Below are 23,361 nucleotides of genomic sequence, written 5' to 3' on the forward strand. Positions count from 1 at the left end.
TTTATTTCATCTGTTTTGTAGTTTCCCTTAGATTTTATGCCTATTTTGTTAGATTTATACTTAATATGTCATTTTGTGGTGCTAGTGTATATGGTTTTATATTTTTATTTTCAAATTCCACTTGTTCTTTGCTGGTATACAGGAAAGCAACTGACCTTTATCCTATAATCTTGCTATAATCACTTATTAGTAATGAGTTGGGAGTTGTTCTTGATTCATATTTTCTACATAGGTGATCATATCATCTGAGAACAAAGCAGTTTTAATTCTTCCTTCCCCATTTGTGTACCTTTTAAATCCTTCTTGTCTTATTAGCTTGGATTTCCAGTACGATATTGAAAACAAGTGATGAGAGGGGACATTCTTGCCCTATTGGAAAGCTTCTAGCTTCTCACCACTAAGTATGGCGTTCACTGTAGGCTGTCAGTAGATATTCTTTAACAAGATCAAGTTCCCTCTCTATTCCTAGTTCCCTCAGCTTTTGTCATGAATGGATGTTGAATTTTTTCAGGTGCTTTTTCTGCATTGACTGATATAATTGTTGTTTTTCTTTAGTCTGTTGGTATGATGGATTATATGAAGTGATTTTCAACTGCTGAGAAGTCTTGCATATCTGGGATAAATCCACTAGGTCGTGTATAATTTTTTTTATACATTGTTGGAATGAATTTGCTAATATTTTGTTGAGGATTTTTGCACCTGTGTTCATGAGATCTTGGACTTTGGTTTACTTTTCTTGTAATATCTTTGTCTGGTTTTTGTCCTAGGGTAATGCTGGCCTCATAGAGTGAGTTAGGAACTACCCCCTTTTCAGCAGGAACAGTGTGGAGCTTGCAACAATGGTGGGGATGGGGGCGGTAGGGTGAAGTAACAATGGTTACCAGCCTCTTTGTACCTCTGCAGCAAGAAGTAGCTACTTGTTATCAGAGCACGGATCTCTGCTGTCTGGAGGGGACTTCTTGCCTATCCTGGCTCCCACGAACTCTGGAGATCGCTCCAGGAATGTGTGCAGAGCTGCCTGCCACAGGGTTGGGAGTGTGGGTCAGGTATCGGCAACTTTACTAAGAGCTGGATTTTACAAAAGTTAGCTACATTTACTGTTTAACACTTTCCCTGGAAGTTGCAAACCTTCAAGTCTCCAGAGTTCCAAAATCATGAAATGGATTTGCCACTGTTTAGATGGAGACAGATTCCTGGTGCTTCCTATTCCACCGTCTTCCACAAATCCTCCCCATTTGATTCATTTTTATTATTCCTCTTTATTGATAGCCTCCATTCGGTGACATATAATTCCTATACTTTAGTTTTTTGAGCATGTTTAAAATAAATTATTTAAAGTCTTTGTCTAGTACGTTTAAAGTCTGAGCTTCCTCAAGGAAGACCCTGTACATGGGTGCAATCTTGTTTCTTTAGATGCCTCAGAACTTTTTGTTGTTGAAAACTGCTATTTCTAATATAATGTGATGGAAATCAGGGTCTTCTCCATCCACAGGGTCTGTCTGCTTTTCTCAACTGATTCTGTAAAGTCTGCATTCTTCATTGTTTGTGGCAACTGAAATCTCTGGACAGTCAGCTTAGTGGTCAGCTAGTGAGTCATCACATACTTCCATAAAACTCTGAAACCAAAAAAGAAGAGAGAGAACAGCATTCCCAATCTACAGGCGGGCTGTGAGTCCTGGGCATGCCATCAACGCTCAGCCAGGAAATCTACAACCCCACTGGGGCCCTCACTTCTTGCTTGCACAGAAACCCAAGGTCAGACAGAGGTGCAAGTTTATGGCTTTCTCAGGCCTTTCTGAGCACATGCTCAGAAAGCAAAGGTTTAAGGTTTTTTAGAAGAAAAAAAAGCAATTTTTCTCTTTGTAAGAAAGTCTTCTTTTTGTGTGTGCATGAGCTGGAGGGGACTGTGGTTAGATGACCCCAGTATCTCACAGCCTGATAAACTCTAAGGCAGAGTATTGGGCTCTGAACTCTGATAGACAGTATGAGATGCTCGACACTGACCAGGGTCACAGCGCTTGCCCTCTGGAACCCCCTCCCTCCACACCTCATCACCCAGAGCATGCAGCGGTGCGTTTTGTTTCGAGTATGACTGTGCTATCAGACAAGGAGCAGAACAAAGCCACGCCAAGATGCAGACGGCAGCTCATGCCGACTCCTGACCTGACCCCAGTGGCTCATGCTGATGTCCCAACTCCTCTCCTGGCGCAGTCAAGTGACTATGCGTCATGAACGTGCAGGGCCCTGGACAAACAGAACAGGGAACATTACATCCCAAAGACACAACTACACCACGCCAAGCTGCAGAAATCCCCACAAGCTGACCAACACTTCAACATCCACACGTGGATATTCAGCTTCCACTTTATTTTAGTTATAAAACAATTGCCAAAACACAAAATTTAAAAAAACACACACAAACACAGTATGTTTTTATTCCTTCTTTTGTTGCAGAAAATAAATAACTGTCACATATTCCATATGCTTTCTAGAAAAGCGTTTCTAAAAATGTAGTTTACTGGATTTAACAGCATAATCTTTTTGGCTTTTCAACTGCAGTATCATACAGCAGATCATTTTATTTTACTAACTTTTTAAAAGCACTTGGGCTGCAGCAACTTTTGATAAAGGCCGTTTGTGAGCTTAAAAATCTTCTTCCAAGTTATTTTTTAAATAGTTAAACTGAATACAACCAGGTCTTAATTTATTCTATTTAAGAGAATATAGTTTTTCTTTTATAAAAATTGCCCCTCAAGCTCACAAACACCCAAATGGACATAAAAAGTGGGTCTGTCTTCATAGAAATTAACAAAAGGAAGGAACAAGACACAGCCGGCCCCCATGAAATGCATCCAGCCAGGCATGCGCCTCAGAGTACAGATGCTCACGACTCCAGTGTGGCCCTCAGGACTTATTAAGAGGACAGTGTTCAGTCATCTAAACCTATGTTTCTGAAAAGGTAGGACATGGACTCCCCATTGTGAATCCGACGGATGGCTTCTGAGAGGGTCATGCTGATATCCACAGTTTTGATTTTGGGGCACTGGAGCTTCTGGATTTCATGCGGAATTGTATTGGTAACCACCACCTGCCAATCAAGAGGAAGAAAGGAGAGGTCGTAACACCAAGTAGCCTCCTGGATGGGTCTGAAAATGTGACACATTCTCACCCTTCTGAGTCCTACTTCCAGGACTGGGGTTACTCTGCCTTCAGCACGGGTTCAGTCAGTGTGAACACAACCTGTATCTGAGGTTAAGGTTTGCACCCACTGTGACAGCTAGAGACAGACGACAGCAAGTGTGGGCAAGGACGTGGAGAAACTGGAAGGCTCACTCACTGCTGGTGGGAATGCAAACTGGTTCAGCTGTGTCGGAAAACAGCCTGGAAGTTCCTCAAACGGTTAAACATAGAGTTACCATGTGACCCAGCAATTCTTCTCCTAGGTAAGACACCCAAGAGAAATGAAAACATCTCCACCTGAAAACCTGTACATAAAAGTTCATAATAGTGTTATTTACAATAGTCAAAAAGAGGAAACAACCCAAATTATGAATAGAAAGCAAAATGTGCTACATCCAGGCAATGAAATACCACTAGGCAAAAATAGCAGGTACTGACACCTGCTGTAACACGGGTGAACTTTCAAAACATTATGCTGGTGAAAGAAGCCAGACACCCAAGGCCATGTATATGAGAAGGCCGGGTTAGGTAGACCCGTTACAGAGACAGACAGTGGATCAGCGGCCACCTAAAGATGAGTGGGTTGAGAAGAAATGCAGGCAGACAATGGGTAAGGAGTTCCACTGGCAGCCTGAAAATGTTCTAAAAGCGAGGGTGGTCATGGTTGCACAATTCTGTGAAAATATTGAAGATTATTATATATTTAATTTTTTTCATGAATTTGTATTGGAGTATAGGTGGCTTATGATGTGCTAGTTTCTGCTGTACAGCATAGTGAATCAATCACACATATGCATACATCCACTCCTCTTCAGCTTCTTGTCCATGCACGGCATTACAGAGTATTGATGGGCAGAGTACCCTGTGCTACACAGCAGGTCCTTGTTGAACATCTATTTTATACATCATAGTGTGTATATGTCAATCCAAATCTCCCAATTTATCCCTCTCCCTCTCTCCCCCTTGGTGACCACAAGTTTGTTTTCTACATCTGTGACTATTTCTGTTTTGTAAATAGGCTCATTTAAAAAACCATTTTTTAAAAACTCCACTTATAAGCAATATATGACATTTGTCTGTCTCGTATACTTTAAATGGGTCAGTCATAAGGCATGTGAATTACAGACCTTCCTCCCATCCATCATCCAAGCTTTCACTTTACATGGTTTCAGCTACCCCCCGTCAACCTCGGTCTGAAAACATTACATGGAAGGTTCCAGAAATAAATAACCCATACATCTTAAATCATGCAGAGAGCCAAGCAGTGTGAGAAAACCTCACACTGTGGTGCCCCATCAGGGAGGGGACTCATCCCTCTGTCTGGCAGACCCCACCCCAACAGTGACTCACAGTGCCTGTGACCAGCGGACCTTTATCTGGGTTAATAATGGCCCCAGAGCACAAGAGCAGTGATACTGGCAATTCAGATACACCAAAGAGAAGCTGCTAAGTGTTTCCTTTAAGCAAAAAGGCAAAAGTTCTCAAGGAAAGAAAAAAATTTTGTGCGCTGAGATTGTGAAGATCCATGGTAAGAATGAATCGTCCATTTGTGAAATTGTGTAGAAGGAAACAAATTCATGCTGGTTTTACTGTTGCACCTCAAGCCACAAAAGTTATGGCTACAGTGTGTGGTAAGTGCTTAGTTAAGATGAAAAAGGCATTAAATTTGCACAATAAGGTACGTTGTTATAATAGTTATATTTTATCATTAGTTGTTAATCTCCTACTGTGCCTAACTAATAAACATTATCACAGACTACACACAGGGTTCAGTACTATCCTGCACAGCTTTGGACATCCCCTGGCAGGCCGTGGAACCCATCCCCTGTGGATAAGTGGGGACTTTGGACTTCCCTGGTGGCTCAGCTGGTAAAGAATCCACCTGCAATGTGGGAGACCTAGGTTCAGTCCCTGGGTTGGGAAGATTCCCTGGAGAAGGGAAACGCTACCCACTCCAGTACTCTTGCCTGGAGAATTCTATGGTCTGTATAGTCCATGGGGTCACATAGAGTCGGACACGATTGAGCGACTTTCACTTTCCGGTATATCTCAATAAAGCTGCTATTTTTAAAAGTTAAGATTTGATAAAACATCTAAAAAAGGAGAAACAAACATTTTTCAAAAGCTATAAAAAAAAAGTCAGCCTTTAAAAAAAAAAAGAGGATGGAAATACTTCTCAAGTTATTACTTATAATACATATTTCCTACTTCCAAAATAAGCCTCAAGACAGTTCTTAACAAGAAAGTCCACACACGAGACTTGAAAGGGACAGCCAGGGATCATGCCAAACCAGCACCAAGAATGCAATCACCTGGCCACCGTGAGGACTCAGACTGGCTCTCTGCCTGATCTTCCAGGAATGTACAGGAAACAGCACTTTTATTTCTTAAAAGATAATAAACATGTGATTCATACAATCGCTCTCCAGACAGCCAGGCCCTGGGCCGAGGTGGACAGAGCAGAGCAAGGATGCCTGCTTGGCTCACTTCACCAGCCAGGCGCTGGGCCGAGGTGGACAGAGCAGGGCAGGGATGCCTGCTCGGTTCACTTCACCAGCCAGGCGCTGGGCCAAGGTGGACAGAGCAGAGCAGGGATGCCTGCTCGGTTCACTTCACCAGCCAGGCGCTGGGCCAAGGTGGACACAGCAGGGCAGGGACGCCTGCCCGGCTCACTTCAGCTGGGCACCACAGGCGTGTAGGAAGATGGCCAGCATGCCCTCCTCTCTGTCATGTCACGGGCATCTGTCCAGGGGGAGTTGGGCCTCAATATCAGGCAAATAGGGTCTGAACCCACGTGCGCCTCGTGGCTGCCCAACCTGAGGTCCCTGCATGTCTCTCACTCTCCCCACAGGGGTGTGTCCGAGCTCAGGGTGGGTGTGTGCCTGACGCCGGGCAGTACTTGCAGGGACCGTGTACTCCATCAATAGAAGTTACTAAAACTACCACCCACTGCCACTGTCAGGAGCAGAGGCCACAGCCAGTGACCAACAAAACAGAACCCATGCCAGGAAGCCACTCTTAACTCTCCACCTGCTCTTGTGACCTCAGGTCAGGGGCCCACGTGCACCAGCAGCTGTGCCCACACGTGGCCTGGCTCTGTTACCTCATCGATGGCAGACTCCTCGATCAGCAGGGGGGCGTCGGAGGACAGCAGGCCGTGGGTCGCCATCACGAAGATCTTATATGCACCCCTCTCCTTTAGGGTCTCCGCGGCGGCCAGGAAGCTGTCTACATCGTCGATGATGTCATCCTGGCATTACAGACGCAGCAAAAGACATGAGCACTTGTGCAAAGGTGAGTCTAGACCATGGGGAAAGAGGAGGGACTAAAGACATGTGCAGAGGTAAGTGTAGACCATGGGGAGAGAGAAGGGGCTAATTCTCCTGTGACATGCTCGCTGTCCACGGTGACCTGTCCAGACAGCGAGATCACTGGCTTCTGTGGAGTTCCCTCTGGGCCTCCCAGCTGGACAGTCATGACAGCTGTCACTTCATGGCCCCTGGGCCCTCGTCTCTCTGTCCCTACTGTCCAGAGCAACGCCCCACCAGGCAGGGGCTCCAGGAACACGCACCTGTATATCCATGCCCAGTACGGTACCTGTTAGGAGATGCTTTGACTCCACCAGGTTCTTTCCCCTTTGGTGCTACTTTTCCTTATTTTCCAAATTTTCTCCACTGGGTGGATGGGAAATGGGGTCTTATATATATTTTTATAGTGGGAAGACAATAATTACTATCAACAAAATACACAGTCTAGTGGTTTCTAATCTCACAGACTCCCAGTACGAGGTAACAGAAAATACATATGGTGGTTTCTGTCCCTGGATCCTGACAGCAGGCTTCTAAAGTGCTTGTAGGTGCCTCAGTAATGAGAGCACGACAAGAGTCTCTTGTCTTTACTCGGTGACTCTGGAGGGCTCCTGGGCGGGGGCTGGTCCCAGAAAGACCAGGCCATGATGAGAAGCTTGGCATTTTCAGCTCCCTCCACTCCTCCAGAGAGGGGAGGGGGCTGGAAATGGAGTTAATGACAGGGTTCAGGGAGCTTCCGGGTGCGCCCCAACTCCATGGGGACCCTCCCAGCCCTCGCCCTGAGCATCTCTCCCTTCCTCTGGCTGCTCATCTGAGTCTTTCGTCACATCCTTTAATGAACTGGTGAACATTAAGTTAGTGTCTGCCTGGGTTCTGAGAGCTGTTCTAGGACATGTCCGAGTCCAAGGAGGGTCCTGGGAGTCATGTCAGACTGAAGTTGGAGGTCACCTAACAATTCCCAGTTTTTGGACCAAAGCAAACGTTTAGCCTAAGACACCCACCCACTTGAGACTTACCTGGCCATAGCACCATCCCCAGCACGATTAACAAGGTGAGCTGACAAGCTAACGAGGGTAAATATGACAACCAGTAATGACAGAAGAGGCGCACGTACCACAATGATGGCGATCCTGCCTCCCACGTCACCAACAACTGTAATTGGGGGCTTTTCTTTAGGAATCAGCACTGGTCAGAAGAGAACACACACACAAGTTTCTGCATCTGATTTCCTGACATCCCTTTATCTGCCTAAAACCAGAGCCCCCAAAAGAATTCAGTTGTCATAAATCCTGGTCCAGGAACAACACAGAAGCCTGGCTCTCATCACCCAGACCAGAGGTCAGTGCCACTCCTACATGGACATCGCCATGGAGACAGACACATGGTCCTGTCTCCCCCCGCCCTTCCCTAAGGAGCCATTCGTCTTCCCCTCGGTGCCCCTGCCCTACTCCCTTTCCCCTAAGCCCCAGATTCCAACCTCCTCCTAAAATCTGTCTTCTCTCTTGCTAATCTGTCTGTTGACAGTTTTATTTCACTGCAGCCTCCTGAGCAGTGAACCTAAAGAGGCTAGAGGAAAAGCTTTTTCTCCCTAACAGACTCAAACAAAAGCAGTATTTTTTTTTCCATTGAAAAGGCGTTATTAAAGCTTGAAATAAGTTTCTTAAAGACAAAAACAAACTTATGCACAACTCCAACAGCCAGTCACAACCACATTCCTCATGTTCCCTCCTGGCCCAGGCAGAAGACAGTGAATAAGACACTCTGCCTTATTCACACACATTCCTCGGGTTTTCTCTTGTTTCCAGTCAATTCTTTCAGTGGGCTGCATAATGAGTTGTGCTGATGAGACATTCTTCACCAAGGCCTCCCCTCTGAACTATTTACTTGTCTAGTATTTTACATCAGAAATAACAGGACCATGAATAACTTGTGCACCTAGAGCTTTCTGCCCGTGTTAAACTCTGCTCTAGCACACACTACTGAGTGGACAAATGTGATCCCTATTGGGCCACAAGTGAGTCTAAACTGGGCATGTTCATGGGTCTTGCTGGGATCAGACAGACCACTGCTAAGGGGCCATCAGAGATGCACTTGTCAGAGCCAGAAAAAGGTACCAGTTTTTGCCAACTTAAGAAACAGACAAGAAGTACTTCACATTCAATACAGAAATTAAGTCAGCCTTAAAGGCAAAGAGGAAGTGACCCAGGGCTCCGTGCTTACTGGGGATCTCCAGGCTGGGGTGGATGGCAGCCGCGCTCCTGACCATGGGTGGGGAGTGCCGCCCGTCCACCAGGTCAGACTCGGCGTCCTGTGCTTCTCCGTGAATCACCGCGATGCCCAGCCGCAGGCGCTCGGCGAAAGACTGGGCCCTAGGGAGAGCAGGAGATGGGTCACAGCCACGCAAAGTGGTTTGCACTCATGTCTACAGAGAAGTATCACAGGAACTCAGAAAATGAAGTTTCCCAAAGGATTAGTGAAAAAGGAGACTGAAGCCACCTCAGCTTCTGGGAATCCAGGACAGAGTGTGGAGAACCCACCTGACACACGTGCCCCTGCGGGGCCTGTGGGCACGCAGCCAGCGAGTGAGCCTGTGCTATAGGCTAGCTCACCTCCCTGAAGCCTCTGCTTCCTCGCTTGGAGCTATGCACTCTCCCTGCTCACCTGGTTAACAGTGAGAACCAACACGTGAGGCAGAGCGTGCTAACGACTCAGCGGAGTAGGAAGGCTCAGATGACGGGGGCATTTTTCAGCAATAAAGTATTTTTAGATGAAGGGATGTACAATGTTTGTAGTACATAACACTACTGCACACTGAATAGACTGTGGTGTAGTATAAACATAACTTTATTTGCACTGGGAGACCAAACGTCCATTGACTCACTTTATTGCAACACTGCTTTCTGGAACCCACACCACCCCCAGGGCGTGTCTGTGTCTGACATCCTCTCAGTCAAACACAACTGCAGGTTCTGAACCCCCGTCTCATCAGTCACTCCAGTTACATGGAACTCTCAGCACTGCCCCATTTGCACACCTGTAGCGTCTGAAAGTTTTGTAAAATGTCACTTTTTAACACATACCAATCAGTGGCTTCTTGGCTGGATAGAATTATCTGTTAATAAATTACTGAGTTCTCTGAATAAAAGGCAGTAAACAACCTCAAAATATATTTGCTGGTATTTTAAATTGCAGATGTGAAGATGAACCACCAGCAGCTACCCAAGCGCAGGGCTGGGACTCTACAGTCCTGGACAGTTCCTGGTAGGAAATGTGACCGGCAGTCACAGACAGGGACTGGGACAAGGGAGGACGATGAACCATCACCTAATAAATGAAATCGGCAGACAGGCTGTGCACTATCAGTCCCCAGGTCAAAAAAGCAAGGGCCAGAGTGGGAGCTGCTGCAATGGGACCCAGAACACGGGGATTCAATGGGCTGGACTCAGGTGTGGTTTTGCACAGCAGCTGTGAGCACCCACCTACCTCTTGGCTGAGGCCGGAGACTTGGCCACGATGACCGCGTTCCTGTAGTCTGGGATCTGAGAAGAGGAGGGGCTGGGTGACTGCCATGTCTCCAAAGGCTGCTCACACCAGCTCCACAGTCAATAAAAAGCAACACCCCAACACACTCAGAAATGTCAGCTGGTCACTTGAACGTTTTCCAAAAAGAGAGAAAACTCAGAGTAAATTTCTTCTTTGGAAAATGAAGAAATGCCTACCTAAGGAAAAAAAATATCATCAAGACATGAATCTCATAGACTTATTTTAAGAAAAAAGTAGAGTTAATCAGTAATAAGCTCATATCTAAGTGGCAGCAAAGACATTTTTATAAAATCAACAGGAACTCCTCTCACAGACCCCTGTTACATGTAGTTTCACAGCCCAAGGATGATATTCACTGGACCTGAATCAAAGGCATTTGTCAACTTCTAAACAAGTGACTACTTAATGTAACTGTCACAGCCGATGAAGAAAGAAACCGGCCTGCTAATGGAATCAGCCCAGCACTCTTTACAAAGATACTAAGAGCCCTTAAGAAAATAAGCAAATGTTGGTCTACTCTGAAGCCCTTCACTCTGAGCATTTGAGTGACCTGGATGAGGATGACGACAACTGAAGAGACACCCGGTACCAACGCCTCAGAGCTCACAGGATAGGACTAGCATGCTTTTCAGCTGAGCAGCAGTTGGCTGTTTCTGATTTCATCTGGGCAATATTTTCAAACCATGTGCTTAAAATCTAATCACTTCATTAAATTATGTTATTCCATTCTGATATATCCCCACTGATTTCTCACAATTATGCTAGCTTGGTGAATTGGAACATAAGCACTCACCACCATCTAGCACACTGCACAGTGCCTAGCATGTGGAAAAAACTAAATAACCAATACTTAGTAAACAAACAAAACCCTGATGAATTTGAAGAAGGTTCTATTATAGATATACCTAATTGGATAAGATGTCTCTCCATCTGGTCCATCTACACACATAAATAGCACAAAATATTTTCATTTTCGCATGTTCCTCATCTTTCCTGGGAGTCTTTATGAACTGTTTTATGTACTTCCATGCCTCATTGAACATCATCAAACAGCACCAAATCCAACCAAGAGGAGAAATAACTAATGAAGGAACAGTTACTAAAGCCGAAAAGGAAACTTTAAAAGAAAGGACTTTTTAATAAAAACAGGTCTACTTCCTCCTCGGGACTCAAAACAGGAAATCAAACGCATAAAGAAAGAACAAGTTGTTATGAAGGTGAAGGTTTTTATGGTCAAAGTAAGAAGCTGGCTGGTTCAGAGGCAGGATGGATGCGGCTGCAAGAAAATGTCGGTGAGAGCAAGGCGTGGAATTTTCCCACCAATTCAGTACAGGAGAAAGCAAAACTTGAACAAAAAACAGTTAAATAATATATAGACTAGATACAAGATTTTCAACATCTAATAGCTCCTGAAGAAAGAAATGAAAAATCCAAATTACAGAAAACAAAATTCATAGGGAACGGAAAGGCCCACTGAGCATCCAGTGAGATGGATGAAGATGGTTCATCTCACTGGATGCTGGTTCATGGGTCAAAGATGTCCACAGACATGCCATGCGGAGATTTCAAAACCACAGCAAAAGGATACAGCACTCTCTCACACGGGTAATTCTGTCCAAGTGCAGATTAACACAGCCCTTCAGACAATCTTAATTTTTGCAGTACCTAGTAAAATATTCAGAGGAGGCAATGGCACCCCACTCCAGTACTCTTGCCTGGAAAATCCCATGGACGGAGGAGCCTGGTGGGCTGCTGTCTATGGGGTCGCACAGAGTTGGACACGACTGAAGCGACTTAGCAGCAGCAGCAGTAAAATATTAAAAATGTAGATACTTTTCAATCATGATTCCACTTCCAAGTATATTTCAGAAGAGCACTTAAGTACTGAGAAAAGCAAGTACTGCTTTTAGTACTTGAAGTACTGAAAAAATAATTTTCAGTGCAACATTACTTAAAAATTTTTTGAAAATATTTCACTTAAAAGAATGAAAAATTAAACCATCTAATATCCAGCCAAGAGGGAAATGGATGAAAAACCTGTGGCTCATTTAAACTTGTGCTTTAACACCTAAACAGGCAGCTATTTTTACATTAACTAAACTCAAATGAAATCAAGGATTCCATTCTCCAGTCACACTGGGCACTTCAGCTGCCATTCTGAAGGCAGAGTGAACATTTTCACTGGCATAGAAAGTTCTATCCATTACAGTTGGTCTGAATTTTGGGATACTGTGTAGCAATCATGAAGAAAGAGGTAATCCTATATATCTGAACATGGGAAGACCAAGAGACACCAGTTGGGGAAAGGAAAGAAAGTTACAGAACAGGAAAGGAAAGAAAGTTTCAGAACAACACAAACAATATATCAACTCTTTCTGCCCCCACCCCCCACCCCCCTCCAAATCGATATCTGCAACTATGTGTATATTGTAGAGCCAGAGAAGGTAAACTCAGAAGGCACTAAGAGGATTCGGGATTCAGGACACACCCCAGGCTAGTGATTCTAGGCACCTGAGGTCCAAGAGAAAAAAGAGGAACTTCAGAGCTCCGCAGATGAAGAGTTTCAAGGACACCAGTTACATTCATAAAGTCAACTTTAAGCAGAACACGTCAATGTTAATTCTTCATTGAGCCCAAGGAGATGCGAGATGCATTTTTCAGCTTTAAATAGAAGGTTGAGAAGTCTGAGCTAACTCACCTCCTCCTGAATGTACTGTAAGAGGAAGGGAGATGCTCTCAAGTTGTCAACAGGTATATTGAAGAAGCCCTGGATTTCCTTCTGGTGTAAATCCATAGTAATGAGATGAGTCAGACCTTTGAAAACAAAGCAGACACACACACACAGATTGTTTCATGACCAGTTGCACTGTATGAATAAGAGCTACATAAAACAAGATACCATAGGGAATAAATTACTATCTAAAATTACTCTCTCATCAAAAACTCAGCATCTTTATTCCTCAGATTCTTAGTACAATGAGATTATGAGATAATAGAAAATATATCTATTATCCTGGTCTCTGCCCCCAGAACAAAACTCCTAACCCCTTGTCACTCTCTCAGTGCTAAGAGCACCGGGAGCCTCTCTTGTTGTCACATCTGGTCTGTGACCCCGTCTCTGACACAGAGCTCCTGAAAGCTCTGGGGATGGGCTCCTGGACGTGGCTGGTCACCTTGACAGAAAGCTTGGCATTACCAGGCTTCCCGCCCCTACTGTCCAGAGAGGGGGAGGGACTGGACATGGAGCTGATGAATGACCACGCCTCCCTGAAGCCCCAAGAGCAAGGGCTCTGGGGAGTATCCGGGTGGTGAACACAGGGACGCCCCCTCTCCTAAGCAAGTGGGGACCTGGGCTTTCCCTCCTCAGAAGGGAAAGACTGGTGATTCTTCTTACAGAGAGATGCACAGTTTTCATACCAATTTAAAATAGCCAAAATCACAGCGATGGAGAAACGCCTCTGATAATTCTATGAGGGAGATTCCCTCTCCCTGAAGTTGTGTCAGTAGGCATGATAAAGCCAGATTAAGATATAATGTCTTCAGATATTAAGGTAAACCTCATATGCCTATAACTGGAAAAAATGAAGAATCTTCATCCCACTGGTTCCTTGAAGGATATCTGAAATTGAAATACATACAAACACACACACACATACACACACATACATATCATTCAATTGGAAAAAATGTAAAAAGCAAAATCTGCCCAAAAGAGCAAGAAAGCCTGGTGGCCCATCATGAGCAAGACTAGGTAGGAGGGCAGGGAACCTTCTCGGGAGCTCGGTGGCCCATCTGCTCCCTTCAGCAAAGTTCTCAGCAGGGTGTGCCTGGAGGTCACTGGGTTCAGGTCTGGTCATTTTCTGTTTTGGTTTTGCCTTCTTTGAAATGCTATAGGAGAAATTTATTCTGCAGTAAGTGTGTTACAAGGTAGTATGTGGGGACTCTTTATTCTCTTCTCTGTGCAAACTCTGATGTGTGCCTTCTATAGTCACATACACAAGTACACATTTGTGCGCATGTGCACACACACACACAAAGTAACAACTCTGAAATTATTGAGAAACAAGAGAGACACTTAGGATGTTACTGAAAAATGCACAACACAAAATAACGCATAGGATTTGCAAAATATGCCAAGCTGTTGTGGGAAAGAGAAGAGGTGAAAATAAAGAGAGTTGCTGTGTTAGAGTAGCTGATTCCAATGCCTTTTCTACTTTAAAAACAGCCTCAATAGGACTGCCACCTGCCATTCCAACTTTTTAATCTTTTAAACAAAGAATTTAGGAAAAAATAAGTTGTCCTCACGAGCTTTGTGTTCAGAAAGTTGGGCCAGGAGCAAACTGTCAGCATGAGCGTCTGTTACAGATTCACCATCTGGAAGCGACATCACTCTGGGCACTGTCCAACGCTCTGAGTCAGTGAAGATGAGCTTTACGATTCCTCAGGTAAAAATGCAACTCCCAGACCCCCATCAACCATCAATGCCCGCCCCTCACCGGCTTTGCACATCATGGAGGCCAGCAGCTTGGAAACGATGGAGCCCCTCTTCCTCATCTTGCACTGCTTGCTGTAGGGGAAGTAGGGGACCACACCAATGATGCTCTTGGCACAGGAGGTCTTACAGGCATACACCATGATCAGGAGCTCCATGATGGTGGTATTCACATCCCTGCAACCCAAGGGCAAAGACCAGCAGGGAGGGTATCAGACTTGCCACGACCTCTCTCAGTCCCAGCTAAGCATCAGCAAGATGCCACGCCCGCCTCAGCCAAGACAGGCTCCAGACACACAGAAGAGACAAACACCACTCTTCTTGGGCCTCCATCAGTAGCCCCCACGCCACCTCTCAGCCAATGACTCTACTTCCTTTCCCAACAAGAACAGCACTGTTCACTCCAGTTTATCCAGGACAGAGCCCTAGAGGCATCCTTAGCTGCCCTCCTGTCCAGATACCGGCAGCATCTCACACTCTACTGCTGCCCGGGCTGAGGCCCACATCCCCAAAGGATGGCAACAGCTGCACCCACACATTCCCCCTGTCCCTGGCAGTCTGCAACCACTCTCTGAATAGTACCTGGCTGATCTTAGAGTCATGGTCAGATCACAGACTCTCTGCCCAGGACCCAGGGGTGGTTTCCCACTTGGCCCGTGGCAGATGCCCAAGGCCCCACAGGGCTCCTGAGGCTCCTTCTGGATCTACCCCACTCCCTCTCTGCACCCTACTCCTCCTCCATGCCAGTCCTCATGGCCACCTGAGGGCCCTCTGTCTAGGGCCCCCCATTCCTGCCTGGAATGACCTCCTTGCCAGCTGGCACCGGCTTCCAGTGTTTGTCAGAGGTCACCCACCGATCAATCCTCACTCCAGCCTCCTGCCACCGTCACGCCAGCTTCCTTGCACACTGTGCTGGTTTTCCCTAGAGCCCTCATCACCTCCTGACAAACTGGATAATCTACTTGTTCATTATGTTACTTGCATGTCACAGAACCCAGGTTCCATGAAGATCAGGATCTGTGAGGTTCCATGAAGATCAGGATCTGTGATCTATTCTAATCTTTTATGCCTCTTGCACACCTGTAACAATGGCTAACACATGGCAGACACCTGACACATGTTTGTGAATAAGAGAGTGCAAAAGAGCAATGGGAAGCCTGGAGCTTTCAGGTGAGCAGGTTCTCTGGATTACAGAAAACTTAAGTCAATGGACATAATTTTCTTCACTTAAAAATTTTCTTATACTTTTAGTAAAAAGAGGCACTTATTTTACATATAAATGCACATTTAGCATGAAGCAATTTTTGGAATCTCTAGGCTAAAAACTGATGTACTATACAAACTCATTTCTAGACATTATTAAAAACTGCTGAGTTAAAATTTTCATCTAAGAGGCCTTCAGGGACATGTGTAGACAGAGTGGCGTTTGATCAAGGAGTGGTACAGACACCTCACTGCACTGAATCTTCTACCCTAGCGCACACGCCTGTGACTCGACAATTTCTAGAACACACGGCTCCCAGACGTCACGGCAGACAGAGGCACACCTGCCTTCACTACTGTCTCTCTTCTCCTTTAACTTATGATGCGGCAGGACAGCACCCAGTGACCACATTTAAATTATCTGCAGGAAAAGCTTTAAGAACCCAACTAAGCAAACACCTTTCCTGCTGCTTGTTCTCTTTGGGAACTAAAAGAGCTTCCCTCTAAGCTCTGTGAGACTCTGGCTCCTGACATTGCATGCCATAGGTGCTCACTGTCCCATGCCTCTCCCCCAGCGCGCGGCTATTCCCACACCGAAAGGACACAGGAAAGTCAGCAGCTATGTCAGAAAGATCAGCTGAGTAAGATCGAGCTAGTTTTAAAACAATCTTAGTCCTTCTTGTCTGGGTAACTCTTACTATACTAGACATTCAAGCCCAAACAGAGACCCAGAAAGCAACAACATTTCTGGTGGATAAGCTACTCACTTTGAAACAGTCTGAATGATGAAAACATCTTTTCCCCTCACAGATTCTTGAATTTGTACTCTTGTTTCTGGAAGGAAAAGGGGAAACGAGAAGGGTGAACAAGGCACATCATTTTAAAAAAACACGTAAGAAAATCTGCACCATTCCCCAAGGTTATAAACTATGGAAACTGGAACTGTTACAAACTCACTACAAGGCTTTAGATTCCATGGAGGATAACAAACACACTGTGATTAACACACTTTGAAAATGCCACCTGACACCAGGGCCACGCCAGACACATGCACTCTGCCTCAGGGGACAGATTCAACCCAGGCCAAGCTCACGCTTCCGTCAGCTGACAGCAACTGCCTTTGGGTGAGGTCTGAGGATGAGCCTCTAAGTCCCCGGCTGTGACCTGCCCCAGATTCTCTATGGAGCTGGTATTAGTTGGGGTGGGAACACCATGATGGCCCACCCCTGTCTGCCTTCCTGCAGACAGAACTCACTGGACACTGAGGCTGACTGCTCAGTTATGGAGGGTGAAGGCCGGGCCAGAATGGCAGGTACCACAAAAAGCCATCACAAGTGCACAGGATCACTCACCTCGGTCAGGCTCCTGATAAACCTGCACTTTGCCCATCTCCACCCCCAGCCGCCTAGAGAAGAGAAAGACGGAAAAAGCGGAAACAGTAATAAAACAGATACAACACCTTTACTATTAAGATGGTTTAGAAATTGATGAAAATAAAACAAATTTAAAAAATAGAGATATTGTTATTATAACATTTAAAGTGGGTCTCAAACTGTTTGGTCACCTAGCCCGTCACACCTCCACCCCACACCTATCCTGTCCTGGGGCTCCCTGCACTCCGCGGCCACATTCCTGCCTTTTCCTTTCTGCCTGGAGGACTCTGCCCCAACCCCCACTTGCTGCCATTTCCTGTTTCTCAATTCACATTCCACCCACAGGCTTACAGGCACCTGAGCACCTGAGCTAAGGCGGCACAACCTGCCCCATCGCTCTGATTTTCCTGCGCAGATCACTACCTGAAGTCATCCTGTTTGTCTGTTTGTTGACTTCCTCCTTGTCTGGCGCCTCCACTAAAGAAGGAAGGATTCTGACCGGCTTGTTCACTCTTACACCCCAGTATCTAGATCAAAGTATAGTACACAGCAGGGGTTCAGTATTTATTTAATAAGTTACTAAAATTATACTGAACTGTAACCTGTGAACTACCTACATATAGCATAGACCCTTCATTGTTCTCTGTACTCAAATAGCTCTATACAAATGTAGCACCTCACACAATCGCTGGCACTCAGGAGTCCCCGGTAAATGTCTCCTGAATCCACATGTAGGAGTGATGACAGTTTACAAAAGGTGAACCCTTGGTGCACGGATGACATGCAAATTCACTGTAAAATAGCTGCTGTCAAAGTTAACACCAGCGCCAATATGCATATCAAACGTAAACCACCACTGGACAAGCACAGACTTTAACAGCGTGATTATACTCACTCAGCGATCTTCTTTGAAAGCTCCATACACGATGAATTTGAATTTGCTGAAAACAACACCAGACCCCCTTTGGTTATGTTCATCTTGGCTTCTGATTCAGGTGGCGCCACACAAAACATCAAAACCTTCTTGGTTTTCCAATTCTCAGTGCCTAGAAAGATACCAAATATGTTAAAAACGGTCATATGAGATGAAATACACCTGAATATTCTTGAACAGCAAATGAGCTGAAGGAAATTAGTTTTTACCATAATGGAGTCTTTCACATTGAACGTGTATATGGACAAGTAGGGAGTCTATTTGAATTTATGGAAAGATGTCATCATATGTCTCAATTATTTTCATGACTACTGGGAATAAATGATAAACTTACAAGAAAGGTGGAGCTGAAGAGCTCAGTGTTTTACTGTTTGCTGCTTAAAGTCAATTACGACAACCTCCTTTTAGTTTCTGACAACAAAATTCCTCCTGGATTAACACACAGAAAAATGGCAGAGCCATTAGCAAGGACAAGAACTGACTGATCCTTAAACAATGAATAAATAACCCATCCACACCCAGCTTTCCCTGTAATACCTGTTTACCCCAAACCACCCACCCCTACCCCGCTCCTGGCCTTGCAGCTGTCCTGGGTCCTGTCTAAGCCTAACCTGGTCATCTGTACTTTCCTCAACTGGAACACAAGGTTGAGCAGATTACAATAATCTTGAAGGAAAGTGACTCAGCCACATAACTGATCAGCAGCAGGGCACACAGAAAGACCCTGGCCTAGAGGCCTTCAGAGTCATCCACATGTTCCTCCTCCTTCCACTCTGGGGCAAGTGTCCTGATGGAGAAAGGCAGGCAGAGGACTGGGTGCAGGATCAGCAGCCCAGGAGGCCTGGGGGGATGGAGGAGTCTTTTGAGCAAGCCTGCCGCGTTAACGCAGCCGTTATGTTTATGCTCTTGGAAGGCTGGTGGAGGGAGGAAAAGCCTGGAGCCCATATCTTATTTGTTATTTTAAAATTTTAATTACACAAGTACCTTCTCCTTGTAAAAAACTGAAACATGAGCATTTAGACTAAGGTCACCAGCTCCGATCGGATCCCAGGCTCCTCCCACCCACCTCCCGGAAGAGATAGTTCTTATTACTGGTTTGATACAGATACCATTGGGCTGTTTACACATTCACACATGTGATCCCCATTTTTAAAAAATGTATAAAAATTCATTTGTAACATAAAAAGGGACCATCATACAAATCTATCTCTAATCTGCTTTATTTTGAAACGATATATTTGAGAACCCAAGGAGAAAGCATAGACCCATCCTGTACTTTTTAACTTTGCCAGTGCTCCCTGGTGCAGCCAGGCTGCACTCGCAGGTCACCAACCCAAACAGGCCTCCCTGTGCATGCGTTTCCCTCTGCGGTAACTGCCAGGGGGAGCCAAGGGGGCACAGGTGGGTGACTCATGGTCCCACAAGCAGGCTAGGAGAAAACACTTCCTCTTCAGAGGCCTTCCACAATGGGAAACATGGGCCACCCCACTGGACTTGGCCTATTAATTACAAACAGAAACATATGAACAACTGGCCAAAGCCCTAAGGAGACCAAGAAGGACCACTGGTGTGTATAGCGGAAAGCGGCTTTGGAGCAGGGATGAGCAAGGTACATGCAGGCCAAAACAGGTTATTTCTGTAAATAAAACTATACTGGAACAGAGCCATGCTCACTGTTTACAAACTGTCCGTGGATGCAATGGTAGAGTTAGGTGTGGGCTGCAAAACCTAAAATATTACTTGGCCCCCTACAGAAAATGCATGCCGACCCAGCTTTATAGCATAGCGTTGGGCAGGGGGGCTGGTGCAAATGAAAGAAAGAATACTGTTTAACCCCCAACACTCAGAATTGGAGGAGATCCTGGTTGTCTTCTAACACCACCTCTCAACCCCTCTATGGCTGTGTTTAGGAACAGAGGTCTGGAAAAGGAAACCACAACAAAAATAAAACTCATCCTCCTGTAGTTATGAACACAGGCTTTAGAGTCAATCCAGGTTTGCATCTTAGCTCCTATTTGCCCTCAACTTACTGCAAGATCTCACATAAACTAACCTCTCTCACCCTCATCCATGCCACTGTGAATACTGACCTTACAGGGTCACTGTAAGATGAGCTCCTGTACAGCACTTAACACACTGCCCCACATACAGGATACCCTTGGTAAATCGAAGCTACGAGGAGTCAGCTTGTAATATGTTCACTATCTACTGAACAAGCACGTAATATGCATGGGGGTGGCAACCTTTTTACATCCCCCAGTCTTCAAATAAGAAGCTTCTTAAAGGAAAATGGTGTTCTTGAGTGGACATGTAATACTGAGAATCACAGTGTCTGAGGGGCAGGAAGAGTCCTCAGAAGTAACTCAGTCCATCTCTAGGATTCCTACCAACAAGCCACTCCAGACATCTGAATAGCCCGGACCCAATGCTCACACCGAGGGATGTCCCAGCCATTCCAATCCTTCCTCAGAATACACAATGATTGCTTTCCTGGCAGCTGCCACCTCTGGGCCTTCTCCTTTCCTTGAAGATTTATGGGAAACCTCAAATTCCTTCTCCCCTTGGCAGTCCTCAGCCTATCTCAAGATGGCACTCTTGGCCTGGGCCTGGCATTACTGATCATGGTTTAAGTCCTTTATCACTGACCATGCTCTCTAGGGTTCCAGTCCAGGCAGCAGGTTTCAATAGTGGAAACCTAAGACCCCAACATGCCACAGGCAGGGAAATTGGGAACAGGTTATCAATACAGCCAAGTTCTCCGACTGTCCATCTCAAGAGCTTGTCAAACAACAGAACTAGCTGCTAGTTTCAGTTCTCCTTTTCCTATTGTAAATTCAAATTGTGTCCTTTACCAAGCTTCAGGAAGAGTTTTAAAGAGAATCCTCAGAAGCAAGATAATCACCGGGATGGAGGGGCAGAAAGTTCATTAGCACAAGGCTTTAGTGTTAACAGAGTGTAAAGACAACATTCCCATTTCTCCTCCCATAAACTTCAGTTGCCCTTACATTTATTTATCCTAAATTAACTCTGGAATGTGTGAGAATTATATATAACGCATGAAAACACACCCTTTCCACAGAATCTCAGCACCTCACACAAAGTGGGTCGTACTTCTCTTTGAATGAGACAGGGCAATCTGCTAAGTCTCATGAACCAAACCTCACTGAAAGACCACTTGCTCTGTAAGTGCTAGCAGTCATCGTAAAAAAAACTCATCCACACCTCAGATGAGAAAGGCTGGCATCAAGGTGTGTAAACACCCTCCATCGGAAATTCACACTCCTCCACTGCCGCTGGAGTCGCAGTGTCAATATCCAATTTGTCTCCCCAGTTACCACCTACGCATTCTTGGCTTTCCCCTAAGGACAAGAGATAGAAGCCTGCTAAAAACAGCTTCCCCAGCAAATTTAAGGCTCAGGACAACAGAGACTTTTTCCACTATGCTGTTCTCTGCTGTGTACCCAGGGCCTAGAACAGCACCTGGCAGATGGAGAGGCTCAGTACACGTCTGCAGATAACACATGTTGGTGGAATAAAGCCTGACCTCATTGAGCTGCACTGATTAACACACAGAGTTGAAAGCAGTTTGCAAGCTCAAAGGCACCATAAAGAATTATTATTTTTATTCTGATGTTCTTCACATTTTGGGGATGTGAATTCTGAAAGAATTAGAAGGGCAAAGCCTAGATGTAATTAAGTCCCCATGCCTCTGGGATCCCAGGCACTCAGCTGTCTCTCCATCAGAATGTTTTCTTTCAGCTAAATACCATTTTCTGAGTGCTCTGAATTCTTATGACAACTCAATAAAGCAGGTATTACACTACAAGTCGACCCCTTTCAGACACAGTGCTAGGGGGCAGGGTGAGGCTTGGAGATGAAGATACTTCCTTCAGGTGGCCCTCCTGGAAGCAGAGGACACCAGGTCAGCTTCAGCTTGTCTCCCAAAACCAAGGAGGGTGACCTAACACCCCGCATTACAGGGGGGTAGGACCTGACAAACACCAGGTTAAAAAAACGTCTGTAGTAAACTCGCCTTGTTTGGAGAACAATTTTTATCACGTGCCAAAGAAAGAACACATGACTCGGTATTTCCCCTTTGGAGAATTTATTGTAGGGAAAGAAGGAAAAAGCTCAATGATGGCCACTGCATGCTTTTTCTAGGAGGACGACCCGTGAACATATGGAAAAGTTACATAATGGGGGTAATTAAGTAAAACTCTGAATATACATTCAATAGAATAAAAAACGGTATATATCCGAGACTGTGTGAAAGTGCTTATGTTAAGCGGGTGCAGAGCCGAGCTGCATCTCCTCCAAGCTGAACTGGGTGATAAGGGCAACGGACCAAGTCGGGACAGGAATACGGAGAAGACGGGCAGGACTTTGTGGGGTTCAATAATGTGGGCGAATCACTTATACTTGTGTACGGAACATCTTCACACATGAGAAATCATACTTTCTCACTCCAAATCTCCATCCTGAATTTCTTACTCCTTGCAAAAGCTACACACCCAAACCGCGTCAGTGTCAATAAAAGGGCGAAAAATCCGCACCATCACTGTGCAGTCGCGGTGGGGAGGCGGGGGGACCCTGAACAGCAGAAGCCTGCCTCGCAGCCACATCCCGGCCGCGGAAGAAAGCATCTTTCCGGGCGACAGAGGCCGGCCCGGCACCGCGCTTCCGCCCGCGGCCGCAGGTTCCGGACCAGCGGGACCGGCCTCGCGCCAGGCCCGCGGACCCCGACAGACCGGACCGCGCTGAGGGCGGCACGCGGCCGGCCCCCGCCGAGCCCCCCGCCCCTGCACCTGAGACCCACAGGCCCGGCCCGCCGGCCGCGCCACCACCGTCACCGGCTCCCGCCCGCCTACCTGGCCCCGACCCCAGCCCCGGCCCCGCCGCAGCTTCCGCTGCCGAAGGAGGAGAGCGCCGGTTCCCAGGCGGCCTGTCCAGGAGCAAAATGGCGACTCGGAGCGCGAGAACAGCGTCCGAGGCGACAGCGAGGCCTGAGGGCGGGGCCACGTGGGCGGGGCCTCAGGAGAGACCCCTCTACGGGGGCGGGACCCACCGAGGGGAGGGGCGGGGTCTTCGAGTCCAGTAGGAAGGTGCTAGGCCGGACGAGGGGCGGGGCGAGGTCGTGAGAGGGGCGGGGCCGACTGGAGGGGTGGGGCCGGATCGGGCGAGGGGCGGGGCAGGGCCTCCAGTACTAGAGACTCAAGATCATCACCGACACGTGAAAGCGAGTGCGGACTTGCTGTTTGGAATTACAAATGTCTGGGTTCAAGTCTTTACTGGCCTGTAACCTTCACTGCAGATGGTGACTGCAGCCAT

The 23,361-nt window shown here is 46.3% G+C and overlaps 1 protein-coding gene across 6 annotated transcripts; it reads right to left on the reverse strand.

The window, feature by feature from the left end:
- On the reverse strand, nt 1–23,044 carry PRPSAP2 (phosphoribosyl pyrophosphate synthetase associated protein 2). 6 transcript variants are annotated; one of them, XM_027516704.1, is made up of 15 exons: nt 22,902–22,993; nt 18,368–18,462; nt 17,995–18,145; nt 17,523–17,626; nt 17,079–17,131; nt 16,494–16,560; nt 14,528–14,700; nt 12,730–12,845; nt 9,972–10,027; nt 8,709–8,857; nt 7,603–7,673; nt 6,284–6,430; nt 2,977–3,088; nt 2,164–2,244; nt 1–1,616 (listed from the first exon to the last, which is right to left on the reverse strand). In XM_027516704.1, the coding sequence occupies exons 5-15, from the start codon at nt 17,113–17,115 to the stop codon at nt 1,597–1,599; spliced, it is 1,029 nt and encodes a 342-aa protein (XP_027372505.1). In that variant the 5' UTR covers nt 17,116–17,131; nt 17,523–17,626; nt 17,995–18,145; nt 18,368–18,462; nt 22,902–22,993; the 3' UTR covers nt 1–1,596. The 6 variants fall into 6 exon arrangements, with proteins under 6 accessions (XP_027372505.1, XP_027372502.1, XP_027372504.1 ...); XM_027516701.1 differs by lacking the exon at nt 17,523–17,626 and having other exon boundaries at nt 22,902–22,995; XM_027516703.1 differs by lacking the exons at nt 17,523–17,626; nt 22,902–22,993 and adding an exon at nt 21,256–21,380.
- Nucleotides 23,045–23,361: the final 317 nt, after the last annotated feature.

This window comes from Bos indicus x Bos taurus, chromosome 19 (genome assembly GCF_003369695.1).
Source record: "Bos indicus x Bos taurus breed Angus x Brahman F1 hybrid chromosome 19, Bos_hybrid_MaternalHap_v2.0, whole genome shotgun sequence".
NCBI lineage: Eukaryota > Metazoa > Chordata > Mammalia > Artiodactyla > Bovidae > Bos > Bos indicus x Bos taurus.